The following is an 18,965-nucleotide window of genomic DNA, read 5'->3' as shown; positions in this document are numbered from 1 at the left end:
GTTGCATAAACCAAGTGTGGTGGTGGAGACCTGTGGTCCCAGAGCTCAGCAGGCAGAGGCAGGAGAAGAGAGAGGCTCAAGATACACACAAGATCCTCAGATACACAAAAAGCCTAGGCTGCATAAAACCACATTTAAAAAAAGACAAGGATACTAACATTATTTCAGAACTTTGACACATTATATAGGTGATAAAACAAGTAAGAACTTTTTTCTAATAAGAACTTTTATTATTATCATTAAGAACTAAGGGTTTTTTTTTCTAGAATAAAAGAATGTATATATATATATATCTCAGGGTCTGGAGAGGTAACTTAGTAATTCAAAGCATTTGCTGCTCTTGCAGAGGAATGAAGTTCAGTTCCTAGAACAGTTCTGTTCCTAGGTTACAACTACCTGTAAGCCTGCAGCAACCATATTCATATTCTCTCTCTCTCTCTCTCTCTCTCTCTCTCTCTCTCTCTCTCTCTCTCACACACACACACACACACACACACACATACACACACATTTCTCTCTCTCTCCTTTTTGATTTTTCAAGACAGAGTTTCTCTATATAGCCCTGGCTGTCCTCGAACTCACTCTGTAGACCAGGCTGGCCTTGAACTCAGAAATCTGCCTGCCTCTGCCTCCCAAGTGCTGGGCTTAAAGGCGTTCGCCACCACTTCCTGGCTCAAATTTCTCTTTTTAAAAATCACTGAAGTGGGCTGGAGAGATGGCTCAGAGGTTAAGAGCACTGACTGTTCTTCTATCAGTCCTGAGTTCAATTTCCAGCAACCACATGGTGGCTCACAACCATCTGTAATGGGATCTGACGCCCTTTTCTGGTATGTCTGAAGACAGCTACAATGTTCTCATCATATATTTCCAGTAAATAAATAATATCTTTTTTAAAAAAATCACTGAAGTAATAATCTTGCAATGTTAAATTAAATTTAGTAGTAGTTTATTTTTGTTTTCCTATTTCTATGCGTTAAGAAAGGCAAGGACTGGGGACATGGATCTACTTTAGAGCACTTACCTGGAGCATACAAAATCCTGAGGTAAATCCCAGCACCACCCAAACACCAAACACTGGAGGCAATATCAATAGACTAACAACAGCGGATTCTGACGAAAGTGAACAAAGAAAAGGAACTGAGCAAACACTGGAAGCTGAGACTCAAAAACACTCTCCCCAGATCACAGGCTTGTGCTGAAGGAGCTAGTAGGATACTAAGAACAGCAAGCCAGTATGGCCAACATGGACATATATTCTAGATCATCAATGGATTTAAAGTAAAAGAAACACATTTCTTTGAGTATGCAGGAAAAAGCCAAGAGACACCTGAGGGGAACATGCAGATTATCATCAGGCTTTGCAATAGCAATGATTTATGCCAGAAGATAAATGCTGGGACAATGCATTTGAGATACTAAATGGAGCTGGGCATGGTGGCATATGCCTTTTGATCCCAGCACTCAGGAGTCAGAGACAGGCAGATCTCTGTGAGTTCAAGACCAGTCTGGTCTACAAAGTGAGTTCCAGGTCAGCCAGGGCTACACAGAGACAAGGATTTAGAATGCAACAAAACCTTCTTTCAAGGGCACAGGGATAAGCAAATAAGTAATGAATAAATATAATAACAAAAATTTAAAGCCTGGGGCTAGAAAGATGGCTTGGTGGTTAAGAGTACTGGCAGCTCTTCCAGAGGTCCTGAGTTCAATTCCTAGCAACCACATGGTGACTCACAACCATTTTATAATGAGACCTGGTGCCCTCTTCTGGCATTCGGACGTACATGCAGACAGGATACAGTATACATAAGTAAATAAATCCTTAAAAAATATTAACAACCACACAATACACACATACACACACACATAATGTCATAAGAAAACCCATCTTTTATGTGTGTGTGCATGCGGAGGCTGGAGGTCAACCTTAGGTGTCATGCCTCTACTGTTCTCCCCCTTTGTTTGTTTGTTTTTTGTTTTGTTTTGCTTTTCTGAGGCAGGTTCTGTTACTAACCTGAAGCTCACAGGGTAGACTAAGCTGGCCGGCTAGCCAGTCTCAGGGATCTGCCTGTTTCTGCTTCTCTTGTGCTGGGATTACAGGTATGTGCCACCATGTGAGGCTTTTAAATCAAGTCTGGGAATTGATCTCAGCTCACCGTGTTTGTACATCAAGCACTATACTGACCAAGTGAGCTCTTTGGCCCTCATTTTCTGATACAAGACTGGTGCACATACACTGTCTACAGTATGGCTGATTCTAAGACTGGAGGAGGGATTATATCAGGTGAACCTGGAGCATCCTGTAATGATTCAAAATCAGAATGTTCTCAAGAATATTTGAAAACAAAACAAATCTCCCAAACTCCCCCAAACAAACAAACAAACACAAGCCAACCTAGGGATGTGTTACACAGATACAGGAACTTCCGTTGACTATAGCTGGAATAACAGGCAATGAATATTCACGAGTCTGTATTGGTATAAATGGTTACCCAGAGGCCCACATGAAGAGAACACAGACCTCTCATGCAGAATTTTAAGACACTCTGCACCCAAGGCAGTGGAACATATCAAAGTAGTCAACTTGAACAGTGAAAAGTCATGTTTACAGACTGTGTGTGCTAAGAGGTACTTGACGTCTGTCTGTGGTCAGCCTCCTCAAAGCCCAGGGCTGGAAAGATGGTTCAGCCTTTGTAGAGTACTTGTCCTTCAGAGGACCCTAACTTCCATGGTCTGTAGCTCCAGTTCTAAGGGCTCCAGTGCCATCTACTGGCCACTGGCAGTACTGCATGTGGCGTACTCAGGTACTTAAACACTCTATTTAAAATAAAAAAAAAATATGTATTAAAAAAATCCATAAATTCAGTCTACTCACAAGAGAAGAAGAGATGGATGCTAACTGAGAGGTGTTTTATAGAATATCTGACTAGTGCTCTGTGAAAGTGTGCAGCTCATCGGAAACAAGGAAAACCTGAGCGGGGAGGCTAAGGACACATGACAAGTGAATGAATACAAAGGAGGAGCCTTGGAACATAAAGAGACAGTGGACGAGCCCTATGGAAATAAAGTGTGGGCTTTGTTTTCAGTAGCATATCAGTCTTGGTTACCAATAGTCATGATATCAATAGCATGTCATGATATCAATAGCATATCAGTCTTGGTTACCGATAGTCATGATATAAGTAGGAAAACTGGACTGAAGGTACAGTGGGTCTCCTTACTTACGGGGTATATCCCAAGACACCCAGACATCTGAAACCGTGGCTAGGACCAATGCCCACCAAGATCATTAGACGCCTTCCTATACACACATTGAGGATAGTTTAACTTATAAATCAGGCAATGAGAGACGATTAATACTACAATAAAATAGAATAATTAAAACCAATATACAATAGTGGAGGTTATTTGAAACTTCCGAAATATTTCAAGAATTTCCCATTTAATATTTTTGCGCCACAGTTGACTACAGGTCAACTAAGACTGCAGAGAGTAAAAAGCATGGTTAAGAGGGACTACACATGGGAACCCAGTGTATCCTTACAGTTTTTATGTAAACCTGTAATTGTAAAATTAATTTAAAATTTAAAAAATTAACTAATTAAAAAATTGCATATACATTCATGAATCTGCCTTGCAGATGTTCTGGGTTTACACATACACACACACACACACACACACACACACTCCTTGCCAGCTCTGAATATACCAGGCTCTCTTGCAGCTATAGGTGCCTTCTTGAAGGAAGTAGGGCTTTGGCCCACATACTTTGACCTACTCCTGCCATGCTGGGGCTTCTAGGTTGCCCCTTGATAGGGCAGCCTAGAGTAACCATCTGGAGAGTCAGCAGGGACTTTTCTGTTTGAGCAGACTTGACACCATGCTAATGAGCCAGCTTTGGCTAGAAGGTTAAGGCTCATCTCCAGCCTCCTATTCCTTCCCTCTTCACCCCTTCTGTGGACTTGAAACTTCAAGCCTCTGTTCACGTCACCACTTCTCTCTTCCCTCCCCAAACTCTTGCTCTCAGGAAGAGCCGAGCTGATTCTACCTTTGAATCTTATGGAAATTTAAATCAACACATGGGCACTCTTAAATAACCTCAGGGAGCTGATGGTCATCCTAAACCTCATCATGCAGTTCAGGAATAGAAAACAACATCCTTAGCTTCTAGTGTAAGAAGTTAGGTATTGTGGGCTGCGGCATACGCGTAAGGAGGACCTTAATAAGCTACTTGCTCAGAGTTGGGGTGAATCCATGGCCTCAGGCTCTGACCACTGACCATTTCACTCCCTGTTCCCCAACATCTGTGTGCAGATTCCATGCCCCTTTATCCCTACCTTTGGCCTCTTCCAAGTGATGGCTTTCATCTTGGCTTTCTGGCTCAGCTCATGTGAGCCAAGAGCCTGCACACCTGCTGGGAAGACACGGTCTTCAAAGAGGCACTTCTGAGCCAGACAACGTTGTTTGAGAACGACAAAATCCTGTCCCTCAAACTTGAGAGGTTGTGAGACGGTGCCCTCTCCATTTCTCCTGTCCCTTTCTCGGATCACTCGATCACAGAAGAATCCCGGCAGCAAGTAGGGCATGATGAGCAGCAGTGGAACCGGGCCTTCCCCGCGGCCTCTCCTGCTGCACCCTCAGCCCAGGCCTAATCCTCTGGTGAATGGCTCGGAGCCTATATAGCTCCTCCACCCTCAGCAGCTTGATGCAAATGAACACAGTCCAGAGAAAGGCTGTGGTCAGAGTCAGCAGCTTTGGCTAGAGGCCCCTGAGCCCATGGTCTAGGGGCAACACAGGCAAGTCAGAAGGGAACCAGGGAGGGGGAGAGAGCCAGCCAGAGATGGCTCAGGGGACAGACAACAATGCCTTGTAGACCTTTAGGGCACCTCCAACAGCCTTGCTGGGACTCTTGCTTTAAAAAGGGGAGATATAGTTTCAGAGAGCTCCCCTTGCCTCAGCAAAAGGCATTCATGCCTTTGACACTGTCCATCAATGGGATATAGCATGGGGCCTTCTAAACATGCTGTATACACTAATCTTATACAGGCCGCTGAATGCATAGGAGGAATCTGCTGCAAGCCTTTGTCTGAGGGTAATGAAGCATCATTCTCCCCATGTTCCTGCCCCACCCCCTGCAGACCTTAGGGGCTCAGATCTATGAGGATGCAGAGGGCAAGCATCTGGACCTCAGAGCAAAAGTCCCAATTCCAGTTGACTCCAGGGTGAATGCAAACATCTAATGCTTTACAATTAGCATCCCCAGGGTAGAAAATTTGTGAGTTGGAAGAAGCAGATAAATGTGGGTTGGAGCACTGTCTGTTGTTTCTGTTTTATTTTTCACTTTTATTGTGAGACAGGGTCTTACATAGCCCGGGCTGGCCTCAAACTTACTATGTAGCTCAGGATAACCTTGAATTTTTCATCCTTCTGTCTCCACCTCCCTAGTGTAGAAGGTACAGGCATGGACTATTACATCTGGTTTGTGTGGTGCTTGGGATCAAACCCAGGACCTTGTACATGCTAAGTGAGCTCTTTCCCTACTGAGTTACATCCCAGCCTGCTTGTGCTGGGCTACTCTTGCTAAGAATGCCTGGCTTTCTCACAGTCATTATGTTTACACAAAGAACTGAAGAAACCAGGAAGGTGGGACTGGCAGACTGCATGGTAGAAGGGCGTCCAGTCCCCACCATCTCACTGCCCTCCACTGCCACCATCTACTCTGTGTAACTCAAAGTATAGTCAGAACTTCTGGCATCCACTTTAAAGTGCTACACCAGTGTAAAAATGCAGCTTTCAGTGGGTATGATGGTACAGACCTACAATCCCAGCACTTGAGAGTTGAGGCAGAAGGATTTCTCTGAGTTATAGGCCAGCCTGGCCAATGTGGAAAGTCCTAAGTCAGCATTAATTATAGAGTAAGACTGTAACAAAAGCAAAACAAACAAGCAAAAACAAAACAAAATTTAAAAACAAACAAACAAACAAATAAATAAAAGTCCAGGTTTTTGTGGCCTAATCTCAAGTTGAGGTATGGCTGGTCTCTGCATTAATTAATTAATTAATTAATTATTCTCTCTGTATATTATTTATTCTCTGCGTGTGTGAGAGAATATGCGTGTCTGTGTGTAAGTGTATGTGTGTGTTTGTGAGTGTAAATTTGAGTGTGTGTATGATTATTTGTGAGAGTGTGTATGTGTATTTGAGTATGAGTATGTGTGTCTGTATATAAGTGTGTGTGTGTGTGTGTGTGTGTGTGTGTGTGTGCTTTCAAGTGGAGGCAGAGGTGTTGTTCCTCAGGTTCTGTTCATCTTGTTTTTTGAGACATGCCCTTTGTCTCTGTGGGATAGAGTAGGCCCAAGCCTGATCTGAGCAGGGATCAGTTCCACTCCTGCTGTGCTCGCTGAGAGATGTCTGGGTAAGGCTCTACTGTCCCTCATCTGGCTTGAGAGCTCACAGGGAGGAGCTCATGGAAGGCCAGCCTGACTGAGAAACTATTAATAACTGATGGCTGCTGGAGAAAGAAGACTAAGTTTTCTTTGGGATGTGGCCCAAAATCTACCCATACTCCAGTGGATGGTCCTATACCCATGCACACTTATTAGATGGCAGTAAGTAGAACCAGTGGGCTTTAGAAAAGAGAAAGATGTCTGCAGAGAAGGTTGAGAGCACCATGTTCTTGCAGGGGGCCTGGGTTCAGCTCTCAGCACTCACATGGTGGCAACAGCTGTCTCACACACTCCTCTGGTCTCTAAGGGCACTGTGTGCATGTGGTGCACATACATGCAGACAAATTCATTCACATAAAACAAAAATAGGTGGAGGAACAGTTGGGAGGGTAAAGTAGTAGCAGAGAAGAGGAATTTCCTCCTAGGAGGAAATGGGGTATGAATTTGATCAAAACATATTATATGGCTGGATATGGCGGTAAATGCTTTAATCTCAGCACTTGTGAGGCAGAGGTAGGTAGACCTCTTTGATTTTGAGGCCGTCCTGATTTACATAATGAGTTCCATCCAGTCAATGCTACATAATGAGACCCTATCTCAAAACAAAACAAAGCAAAAAGCAAAACAAAAAACCCATTGTATACATGTATGGAATTCTCAATAAAAAGGAGCTTGTTCTCAATTATTTTTTTTACTGGCATATATTGTATGTTAAGCATATTACCCTGCCCATTCCTTATTACCCCCAATGTATACACAATAAACAAATGTTTAAAAATTATGTAAATAATAAAAATATTCTTTTCAAATTGGAGGATGCTTTTTTTCTTTTTGAGAAACTGGCCTCATACTGCAAGTTGGACTTGAACTTACTTTGTGGAAAAGGCTGGCCTTGACTTCCTGGTTTTCCTGATCCCCCTGCCTGCCTGCCTCCTCCTCTGAGTCCTAGGATTTCAGACTCTTACCTGCCAAAGCTGGCTAGAGATTGAGTTAACATTTTTAAAAATCTATTTATTTTACTGTGTTTGGGTGTTCTGGCTGCGATGTATCACCATATTTACTAATGTGCATGCCTGAGGCTGGAAGAGGGCATTGATCCCTTGGGACTAGGGTTACAGATAGTTGAGAACCACCATACCAGTGCTGGGAATCGAACCCTGGTCCTCTGGTAGAGCAGCCAGATGGTAAACCATCTCTCTATCCCCATGAATTTTTTTTTAAGTTTTAGATGTTTTTAAGGTATCAGAACACAGGAATGTTGAAATTGAAAGAATAAGTATACTTTATATAAACATTCACTCCAAATGTTTATCCTACATCTAACAAGACAGATTTTTTTAGCAAAAGCAAAAATTTTATAGAAAGTTACTACAAATTCCAAGAAAAATAACAATGAACACTGATTTACAAAGAAAAAATAATTGCATATTATCCTATGATTACCAAAGCAGTTACATCTGTAGATAAAAAATATTTCCTTTAAAGAAAACACTAACAAGAGCTTTTTAAGGAATATCTAGTTTTGATCTTATACAATCTCAAAGAACGGAAGAAGGTACCATCCTCTACCAGTTAATGAAGCTGGTGTATCAGATACTAAGGCTGGACAGCACAGGACAGGAAATGACAGGCTCGCCTCAGTAATGAGCATGAATGCAGGATGATATCTGTGGTGAATAGAAATGGCCCTCAGAGACTCATGTGTTTGAATGCCTGGTCCTTAGAGAACGGCACTGTTAGGAGGTGTGGCCTTGTTGGAGTAGGTGCAGCCTTGCCGGAGAAAGTCTGTCACTGTGGATTTGAGGTCTTATAAGCTCCAGTCTGGCCAGCATGGCAGAGCCTCCTTCTGCCACCTGCAGATTCAAATGTAGGACTCTGCTTCTCCAGCACCAAGTCACCATGTTCCCATCATGACAATAATGGACTAAACCTCCACAACTGAAAGCCAGCCCTAATGAAATGTCTTCCTTTATAAGAGTTGCCGTGGTTGTGGTGTCTCTTCACAACAATAGAAACCTCAACTAAGATAACATACTTGAGAAGACAAAAGAGAAAAATAAATTGGCCAGACAGACAGATGGCTCAGCAGGTGGAGGCACCTGCTGCAGAGCCTGATGATCTGAGCTTGGTTCCTGGGACCCACGTGGTGGAAGAAGAGAACCGAGTCCTGATAGTTGTCCTCAGACCATGATGCCTGGATGCATTGCAATGGTACATGCATGTGTACACTCACAAATAAATAAATAAATAAATAAATAAATAAATAAGAATCAAGACACACATGTGTACACTCACAAATAAATAAATTAATTAATTAATTAAAAGTAAGACATGTTATAAGAGGAAAAGACATTAGCAGATGCTTGGAAATACATGAATGGGGCCAGTGAGACAGCTCAGTGGGTAAAGGCATTTGCTACATAATGGCCTCAGTTTAAACCTGGAGCCCATGTAGGGGTGTGGAAGAAAAGAACAAACTCCATGTGTGTGTCCTCTGACACACACGTGGGTCAAGGAACTCACATGTGATTCATGTACAGATGCACACTAAAACACTCAGGAAGCAGAAGCAGGCAAATCTGTGAGTTCCAGGTCAGCCAGGGCAACATAGGGAGGGAGACCCTGTCACAAAATCAGGAGGAGGAGGAAGAGGAGGAGAAGGGGAAAGGGGAGGAAGAGGAATAAAATAGAAAAAAGAAAAGATACAAATGTGCAAAAGGGATGCTGTGGCTTTTTTTTTTTTATAAGGGAAATGCATCTTTTTGTGGTTTCTTGGTCATTTCTGTCCCTGCCTTTCTCGTTTCCTACATTATCCTGCCAAGTCATTTCAACGTATTCACTGTGGTCTCTGTGGCTCTGTCCCCACCATGACCCTCAGGAGGAGCTGAAGCAATCCTGTTATTTCTAGAACCTTCACTTTCACCAAAGTGAAGCCTCCCCTACCCTCTGCTGTCCCGGGTTGGTGGTTTGGTGGTACTGTGATTCTCTGCAGAGCAGCTGGAAGCTCGGCCGGACCAGAGATCTCAGTTAGCACTTCAGTTACCAGCAGCACCACTCATTGCCTGTGCTGTGTGTGTGTGTGTGTGTGTGTGTGTGTGTGTGTCCATGTGTATGGATTGGATGCAGTATCCTGTTTTATCTTTCCAGCAACTCCACGGAAATTGGAGTTTTCATTTGCTTTTTACAGATGAGGAAGCTGAGATCCAGGAATAGTCAGTCAGTCACATGGTTTAGTGGTGGGTGCAATAGTTCTGATTCCCCTGGTTTCAAAACCTATGTCCTGGGTTGTCTTGTTAATGGCTATTATGGCCTTAGTATGGGCACCTAAGACAGTGGTTCTCAGCTTGTCTGATGAGACCCCTTTGGGATCACCTAGACCATCGGAAATATCAGATGTTTACATTATGATTCATAGAAGTAGCAAAATTACAGTTATGGAGTAGCAATGGAAAGAATTTTTTGGTTGGGGGTAATCACAACATGAGGAACTGGGCCAAAGCTAGGACTTTAGGGACATCACACAGTATAATGCTAAACTGAAGTACATTTAGCTCCTTTATGAAAAAGCAAAGTGGAACTCGGATCATTTTCCTGACTTGCTGCTAGCAGCAGATCAGGCTTCCCACCAGGTCTGCTTGTCCAAATCCTGTCTCAAACTACTGTGTACTATGACCCAGTTCTTCCTTTTTGTGGCTAGTGCAATACCCAACTTCCCTTTCAATTGTCTGACAGAAGTCAGCAGACATTCTGTAACAGATCTTAAGCAGAGATCTCTTGCTAACCTTTCATTGAGAAGGTAATTTCTCTGGGAAATGATCTATGTAGTTATGCCAAGTCCTAGGTTGGGGCTGGGTGTCCCTGCATGCAGACTAGGTTCTTCTGGAGTCCCACTGTCTCTAAACCTGCTCACAATGGCATGGGACAATTGTTGTTTTGTACTGGCCTAGTGTTTCTTCATTTCAAAATTGAGTAATACTGGTTAAGTGACCCCAGGCTGAGAAGATATCTCAGTTATAGACTTCACTTTAGAGGCTGTGGGGCTCCAGAAGAGCCCATAAGTCCCAGAGGGCTCCTGGAATCAGGAGAAAGCCCTTCCTTAAGGGTGCTGATGTGTTGGTTAGTGTTTGATCTCAGCTGGGAACCAGTATACCTGATGACTTCAGGTTTTCAGAGTTCTGAGCAAGGCCACAAATAGCCACAGAAACACAGCATTGATTTGGAAGTTATCGATGAATTTAACCAAGTAGGAGAATAACAAATATAGAATCTGGACAATGAGGCTTGGCTGTGCAGTTGAGGGCTCTAATGCCCTGTGCTGGAAAAGCCCCTGCCCAAGCATTTTGAAACTATCTGATAAAGCAATCAGAGTCAGGGTGAGAACCCAGGAACAGAGGGCACCACTGGATTCCTTCACTGCTGTCTAGGTTGTAGCCAGATGACTTCCAGCTAGAAATGAAGAGTTTTCCAGTGTGGAAATCAGGGCATGCATGCACTGAAGGAGAGCACCTTTGCCTTTCAGACTCTTCGTGTCAGGAGGAAAGCTGACTACCTCAGACCATTGACAGTTGTTCTTCGACATTTTGCTCCTGGACCTACATGGAGTGTTTAATAGCAGTTTTCGTGCTGTACTGGTGGCATTGTGGAGTGACCAGAACGCTTCCGAAGTGTAAGAGGCCCTGGGACATCCTTGGAGACTTACACAGGTCTTCAACCCACAGCCTCTGAGCTGCAGGGTCTCCTCCTCCATCTCCCCACCCCAGAGCTCAGTGAGTCCTGGGCATTTTCTCTTCTTTTGCTTTTTTCTCTCTGTTCCTGTGCTTTCTACATCAGCATGCTGGCTCAGCGCTGCCTCTTCAAGACAAGACACAGCACGAGTCTGCCCTTTCCCAAAAGGTTACTTGTCTCAAGTATTTCACAGCTTCAGTGACTGTTGGGTCACAGAGAATGACAGAGTAGTGTGTATGTGTATGTGTGCACACGAGTGTGTACGTGTGTACTCATGTGTGTGCATGTGCGTGTGAGTGTGCACACACGCATACGTTCAAGCTTCTCTGAGTCTAGTACCATGCTAGTCTAGCTTTTACTCTTGTTATATATTAACCAGCTGATCTTTTCTTTTTCCCTTTAGAAAACAATCATGTAGCTGGGTGGTGGTGGCGCACGCTTTTAAGCCCAGCACTTGGGAGGCAGAGGCAGGCGGATTTCTGAGTTCGAGGCCAGCCTGGTCTACAGGGTGAGTTCCAGGACAGCCAGAGCTACACAGAGAAACCTTGTCTCGAAAAACAAACAAACAAACACAAAAGAAAACAATCATGTTCGCCTCCTATAAGAAAAGCACTCTGTATTTTGTTGTTGTTAATTTGTTTTTGTATTTAAGTGGCAAGATCCTCATATTGTCCAGGCTGACCTCAAACTTGACAGTGTCAGCAGTCGACCTGCCTCAGCTTCCTCAGTAGCTAGGAGTATAGGCAGGTACCCACAGGCCTGGCTCAAGAATTCTTTATGTAATTATAATGCAGGCTGTCAGATGGCTCATAGCTTAACGAGCAGGTACTACTCAGCACCCATATCAGGCAGCTCACTACAGCTTGTACGTCCAGCTCCAGCTGCCATCTTCTGCTCTCTGCAGGCACCTGTAGTCATGGGATTGCACTTACACACACACATACACATACACACACACACATATACACACACACATTCTTATCCTCCCTCTCTTTCTCTCTCTCTCTCTCTCTCTCTCTCTCTCTCTCTCTCTCTCTCTCTCTCCCTTGTAGGACAGTGAAAGGCAGCCTAGTTTCTGGTTGAGCACAGGCTAGAAACTGCTGGAGACCCCAGGGGATCCTAAGGGTCCCCTGGCAGGAGTTTTGCCATGCCCCCAGACTCTAGGCCCCTCACACGAGGCCACAGCCCTCCATAGATTTGTGTCTTTCAGTCAGGTAGTCTCAAGACAGATCTCCATATGAATGAGATACCTAAAGGCCAAAAGGGCTAAGCCAATTAAGTTTTCCTTCCTAGATCCTCCTCCTTGCAAAAGGTATTTAACCTCAGGGCTGCCCTGAGAAAACTGGGGCACAGTTTTTCATCTGCTTTTCACCATGACAATAAAAGCCTTAAGACTGCAGACTAGTTCACAGTGGAACAGGCCTTTGCCTTCAGAGCCGCTGTTTAATCTCCTGCAGAAGACCTCTCTGCGTTCCCAGCCACAGTGACCACCAACCCAAACTTCCTTTCTCCCCCTTCAGCTGTGGGCCAATCCAGCCCCTGTACACCCCCACTCCATTCTCGGCTCTTTTGCAGCTCCCAGCGCCTGGAGGCCCAAGAGCCTGAGAACCACCTGGTCCTCGACCGCCTTTTGGCCTTTTGGCCCAGCCAACTCTAGCAGTCCCCGGGGACCTCAGACTGCATTCTCCACCCTCAGAGCGGGCCACGGCTTCCCATACCCCTATGCCCACCCAGCGTAGGGAGAGTGCAGTCAAACTTCCCTTGCCTCTGTCTCCCCAGTGGCCCTAGCCCCATGTCGGGGCAGACGCAGGACACACTTTAACCCAACATTTCCTCTTGACAGAAAGTTTCTAGTATGGTAAGGATTCAGAGAGTAAGTACTTTTGCTAAAGACATGTAAACAATCGGACAAAATTCTCTATCAGAGCAAGACTCCTGATACTCAGAGTGTACTTAGCTGTTGTTTGTATTCCTGGAATAACTGCCTTAGTATTGGGGATAAGTTACTTCAGCCCAGATAGTGAAGATCCTGGAAGAGGCATAGGATAGCAGGAAGCCTGCAGGTCACACAGAGAGCGGTGGATTCTAGCCAGGGTGACTGAATTCACGCTCACTAGTCTCTTTCTTCCACCCACTGCAGTACGTTCCTCATATTTCCCCACAGCGCTGAAACCACAGTGGGTCTTACACCACCAGGCTTCCTTCCCAAGTGCTTGGTGGGGAGAGGGGGTGGCCATTACCTGCTATGAACGCCGAGATTAAGCAAGTGCTAGGATGAACATCTCAACTTAGTAGCACATGGTTGTTAGTGAGCAGTAGCTTTGGAAACACATTTAAATGGAGCCTAATTCAAGAACTTTCCAGTTATGGCAATAAGCAGTAGGTCTCCTGAAGGGAAGTACTGAGGGGCCTCTGTCTGACTGGTGGCTTTCTTCAGATGCAGGTTTCTGCAGCTAGGGGACTAGCGAGGTGAAGGAGTGAGGGTTAGACAGCTGGGCAAAGCACAGCTCTATGTGGGCTTAAAACACTAACAGCATGCTGCAAGGGAGTGAATACGCCAGCAAATGAAGCCCTCATCTCTTCCTTTTCCTTTTAGGTCAGACTTCTCCATACTCTTAGGCCTGACAGAGCTTACTATGTCCAAAGAAGTGCTAGGGAGAACAGATGTTTCCAAGAATGGTTTTATATTTTAGAAAGTTCTGGAGTCATTCCAATATACATATAAAGGAGTATTCCTTTGTACTTTCTGGACCATAATCATATAAAGTGAAGGGCTTTCCAACTCTGCCCACCTCTAAACTCATTTTACCCATTTTAGAATGTATGTTAAGCTGGGCAGTGGTGGCGCACACCTTTAATCCCAGCACTCAGGAGGCAGAGGCAGGTGGATTTCTGAGTTTGAGGCCAGCCTGGTCTACAGAGTGAGTTCCAGGACAGCCAGTGCTACACAGAGAAACCCTGTCTCGAAAAACCAAAAACCAAAAACCAAACCAAACCAAACCAAAACAAAACAAAAAGAATGTATGTTAATCAATACAAGTATGCCCTGATCTTTCATTTGATTTGCACATATGAATGTGTGCCTGAGTGTATATATGTGTGCCACTCTTGTGCTGGAGTGCAGAGATCATAAGAAGCACTGGCTCCCTGGGAATTGGAGTGTTACAGTTGTGAGCCACCATCTGTAGGTGCTAGGAACCAATCACAAGTTCTCATCAAGAGCAGGAAGTGCTCTTAACCACTGAGCCATCTCTCCAACCCACTACCAAGATGGTTTGAAAATTCAAGATCTTTGCTGCCGGTGATGGTGATAAGAGTGAATATCAAACAGCCAGGTCTCTTGGAGCACACTGGTCCATATGTGCTCATAGACCGCTGTCACTGCCACAGAACACTGCAGATTTGCAAATCTAGCTTTTAGGCTCAAAGCCATCAGTGATTTTAGCAAAAACAGTGTTTGTAGGTTTTGGTCCCTTTGCCCTTTGAGTACTATTAGACAAAGCTTCTAGGGGTTTCCTACTTTGGAAGGCAGGGCTGTCCTGTCAGACCCTTAGATGTGGTATTCATTTGCTATCAGCTTGGGAAGGCTGTGCTCAGTGAGGCAGCTTAGATTTATGCTGCAGGTAGTAGGGGCTGAGCGGGGGCGTGGTGTGTCTAAATACATTGATTGGGTTGTCCACTCTCTCATACATGTTAGGTGTGTGCTGAGCTATACCTAGACCACTTCATCATGTTCTTCTAAGCTCAGGACATTCATGACAGCCATGGATGGGCCTTACCTAAGGACAGCAGAAGGGGAGAGGAGACAGCTCTAGTTGGTAAATAGAGAAAAACATGGCCAATGAATCCTGTGAGGAACCCAACATCACTTCTTCATGAAAGGTTTCACATGGCCTGTTCTTTAATCCCATCTACTCTGTGATGAGAGTCCTGGTGGCCACTCAACATCAATGCCATGTTCTCCTGGAGACTCTAGACTATGCAACAGTGTAAGTTTTGGTCTCTTGTTTACAACACTCTTCCTAGTAACTTGCCCAGCATGTGAAGCTAGCGGATCTGCAGTAACTATTTCTCTCTCTTTGCTGTTATTACTTTCTCTCTCTCCCCCTTTTTATATTTATTTACTGATTGGTTAGCAGTGCCAGAGATTGCACACAGGCCCCTGACATGCTGAGGAGAACTCTACCACTAAGCTCTACCCCTAGGCCCAGATTGTCTTGTGACTAAAATGTTTCTTGTTTCAAAAACAAGAGTCAGGTTGGAGGCATGATCAGAGAAGAGAGCCAGGGAAACATAATTTTCCCTCGGGTGGATCCCTGTTACTGAAAGCCTGAGGCTAGCGAGTAGGGTTTCATCCAGGCCCTGTCATATGCTGAGTCTATCGCTGGGCTTTGGCATCCTAATTTATGCAGTGAGGTATATAGGCAAAAATTCTTCTAATCTCAATGTTATATGTTACAAAAAGTCATCTTTGCCTCTCTCCTCTTTCCCTGGCTGTGTTTCAGAAATCCATGGTCACTGGCAAATGACCAAAACAAAAAGAACAGCATCTCAGGATTTTAGCCTGAGAAATGGAAGAAGTCTCAGTATAGGTAGGCAGAGAGTATAATATAGCTCTGGACACTCTGGAACTGATTCCGGGGAAGGGATTACCATTTTTAAGATGAATTTGGGATCTAATTACTTTCGCGAACAGCAGAAAGAGAGACCATGAGAGAGAACCAGCCCTGCCTGCTCTCTCTTAGACTTGACACTGTCCTCTCTTTTTTTATACTTGCAGCCAGAGCTCAGGCCCCTGCCAGGATCCTTCCCCCATGTCCATGTGCCCAGCTGTGCTTAGGGAGGTGCTGAGTGGGAGGAAGTCTCTGAGGCAAACTCCAGCCAGCTACAAAACCAGCAAGCTACTCACCGGAGGTCTCTTCCAGACGAACTGGATGGGGAATTTCTGGCTATAAAAGAGAGAGGTCTCATCCGGTGGGAACTCGGGATCCAGATAAAGAACTTTCTTCTCTAGGCACTTCTTGTGGAGCTGCTCAAATGTCTTCTCTTTCACGCCAATGATCGGAAAATTGCGGCTGATGATGGCTGAATAGATGCCGCTTGGATGTCCACCTCCGGCCTCGGTGGTCTTGCCTTGAGCTGGGTGAGGCACTGGCCCTGGGGACCTGGGCTCAGCCCCTGTCCTTGGGGCCACAGTTGGACTAATGACGGTTGGCATGGCAGGCAACTTTGGAAGGAAGGCGTTTTAAAGAAAATAAGATTCAGCTACCTTCAAGGAAAGGAAGCGATTACAAAGCGGAAGTTGAAGTGATTCTGTCATCTGAGGAAAAAAAATGGCCACGTTTTCTTCAAGGTTTAAATCCTATCAGAAAACTGGCTGGCTTCTGACCAGCTTAAACAGATGAACTATGGCCCTAGAGCAATAGGTTTTCCTGAGGAAGAGGCAATAAAGGATTTTGACGAAGTTTCTACCTGGGGGCGCCTACCAGCAGCACGCTTGCCAGAGGGAGAAAAAGAGAATGAGGGTTGTGTTTCAGTGGCCTGAAGAAGCTTAAGCCAGGAAAACTAAAAATAGACGTGAAGTGAGATCGTGAGCATGAAAGCAAGAGGCCAGTGCGTGGCTAGACTGGGTGGCAGTGAAGGACCTAGCTGGAGATATTTCTGCATTGACATTAAGAACTCAGCTTGTCAAGAAATGAGAGTATCTGAGACAGATGAACACCAGAAATCAGCAAAATATGTTAAGACTAGGCAGCCATACAGGCTACTGAAGCAGTAGCTACAGGATACATGGAAAACAGTATTTTAGAGTCAGTATCTTTTCTAGAATGTTCTGGAGTCAGCTTTCAGTCCAACTGGGTAGAAAATGCCACTCAGCAGAATTTCCAGTCAAGGAAATCCCTCTCTTGCCCACTGGACAGGCCGAGATCAAGTCTGCTACGCAATGTGTATCCTAGTAAATTATTCAGCTACACATCAGCATCTAGGCAGAACTGGAAATAGAGCCAGGTTAGTGTCAAGTCCTAAGATGTCATGTCTAGTGAAGACTTGCCTTCAGGGCTTTTAAATGGGAATCAAAGTATCCTGGGGGAGGGAATTGATTGCCTAGCTTCTACCTGGTTTTGTTTGTTTGTTTTGTTTTTGTTTTACCATGGTAGTTGCTCTATGGGTCATAATGAAATGGCTATATCTGACTTCTGGCAGAGTAGAGGCTTGTCCCAACTTGCAGCTGTGCCTGTTCTTAAGTGACCAACCTATAGATCCATGTTTAGAAGACGGGAAAGGGTGAGAGGTGACAACTGAAATAGGGGCATAGGGTAGGAGAGATGGCTCAGTGGGAAGTGCTTGCCATGTAAGTGTGAGGATCTGAGCTCCCACATAAAGCTAGGTGCAGCAGCATGTCTGCCAGCCCAGGGCATCCACAGTTCGATGGGAAGCACAAGCGGGAGAAGCTGTAGAGGCATGGGGGAGTTGTTGGCCTATGCAGCCGAAAACAACAAAAAGATTGTGTCACACCATGTCTCAAATAAGGTAGAATGCAGGGATCAACACCCCAGGTTGTCTTCCTCTGTGTGGCATGGCACATGTGTTCATGTGCATGGCCACACTCACCCACATACACTACACATACATATACACATGTCTATGTTTCTCTCTCTCTCTTTCCCTCTCCCTCACCCCCCCTCTCACATACATACACACACACACACACACAGAGAGAGAGAGAGAGAGAGAGAGGGGGGGGGGGGGCACACAATGAAAGGGAGCATGGGCTTATGATTCTTGGCAGTGTAACTTGAAGGAACCCTATGTCTCAGCTTATCTTCCTGTACCTCTAAGAAAATGCTCAAGGTATCACTACTCCTGAAAGAGAACAGAGTTGAGCAGTCTCTGAAGGTTGACTGTCCAGGATCAAAGTCTAGGTTGGCCTCTGCTGTAGCCGCCCATTCTGCTGCTCCGGTCCGCAGGTCAGGGCCTAGCAGGAGATAGAGTGGGGATGGAGACGCGAAGAATGGAGACAAGACAGGGAGTCTGATCAAGTTCTCCATTGGAAGGAAATCCTGGGTATTTATACCCTTTACCACGTGCCTTGCCCTCGTGGACAAGCATAGCTGAAGGCACTACATCATGTGCCTTGCAGCGTGGATATCACGTGCACCTAGCACTGTGCACCTAGCTAGCAGTGCGGAGACCATGTGCGCCCACAAGCGTAGAGACCACGTGCACCCAGCAGCATGGATATCACGTGCACCTAGCTAGCAGTGAGGAGACCACGTGCACCCAGCAGCGTGGATATCACGTGCACCTAGCTAGCAGTGAGGAGACCACGTGCACCCAGCAGCGTGGATATCACGTGCACCCAGCAGCGTGGAGACCACGTGTGCCTTGCAGCTGTGCACTAAACAGCAAAACAAGATATGTGAGAAAAACATGATGTTTATCAGAGTGTGCTCAGCTGCTTCGGGCTGTTGAAAACAAGTCTCTTGTCAGGGTATATGGCCTGAGATGGCTGCAAAGATGATAGCCGCTTTCGGCTAGGAGTCGGCTCCCAACACTCTGCTATCTGTGACCATGTAGCTTTAGTCTTGTTAACTTTCTTCCTTTGAACCAGTTTTTTCTCATGTAAAGTAGGTATGATAGTCATTCTGTTGTTGGGTTGGTGTAAGGATTAAATAAGTTAACTCATATAATTCATTTAAAATGCTGTTGAGGTGTCTTAAGCACTCAGCAAGTGGTTAGGAAGAGGACCGAATTTAATATTCCTTTGTGGTTAGGTTGGGTTGAATGATCATTCCT

The 18,965-nt window shown here is 45.1% G+C and overlaps 1 protein-coding gene across 7 annotated transcripts in view; it reads right to left on the bottom strand.

Annotated features, from left to right (window-relative positions):
- Positions 1 to 16,695, bottom strand: part of Capn3 (calpain 3) — a 44,247-nt gene extending 27,552 nt beyond the window's left edge. For 3 of the 7 annotated variants that reach the window (XM_028767156.1, XM_028767157.1, XM_028767158.1), the window contains exon 1: positions 4,335 to 4,583. In XM_028767156.1, the coding sequence (XP_028622989.1) occupies positions 4,335 to 4,583 (249 nt within the window). Of the gene's footprint in view, positions 1 to 4,334; positions 4,657 to 16,077 lie in introns of those variants that run through there. The other 4 variants (XM_028767159.1, XM_028767155.1, XM_028767154.1 and 1 more) reach the window with 3 other exon arrangements.
- Between the last annotated feature and the right edge of the window lie 2,270 nt (positions 16,696 to 18,965).

The sequence above is a fragment of the Grammomys surdaster genome, unplaced genomic scaffold (assembly GCF_004785775.1).
Source record: "Grammomys surdaster isolate TR1022 unplaced genomic scaffold, NIH_TR_1.0 170, whole genome shotgun sequence".
Lineage (NCBI taxonomy): Eukaryota > Metazoa > Chordata > Mammalia > Rodentia > Muridae > Grammomys > Grammomys surdaster.
This window is presented reverse-complemented; position numbering and strand designations above follow the sequence as displayed.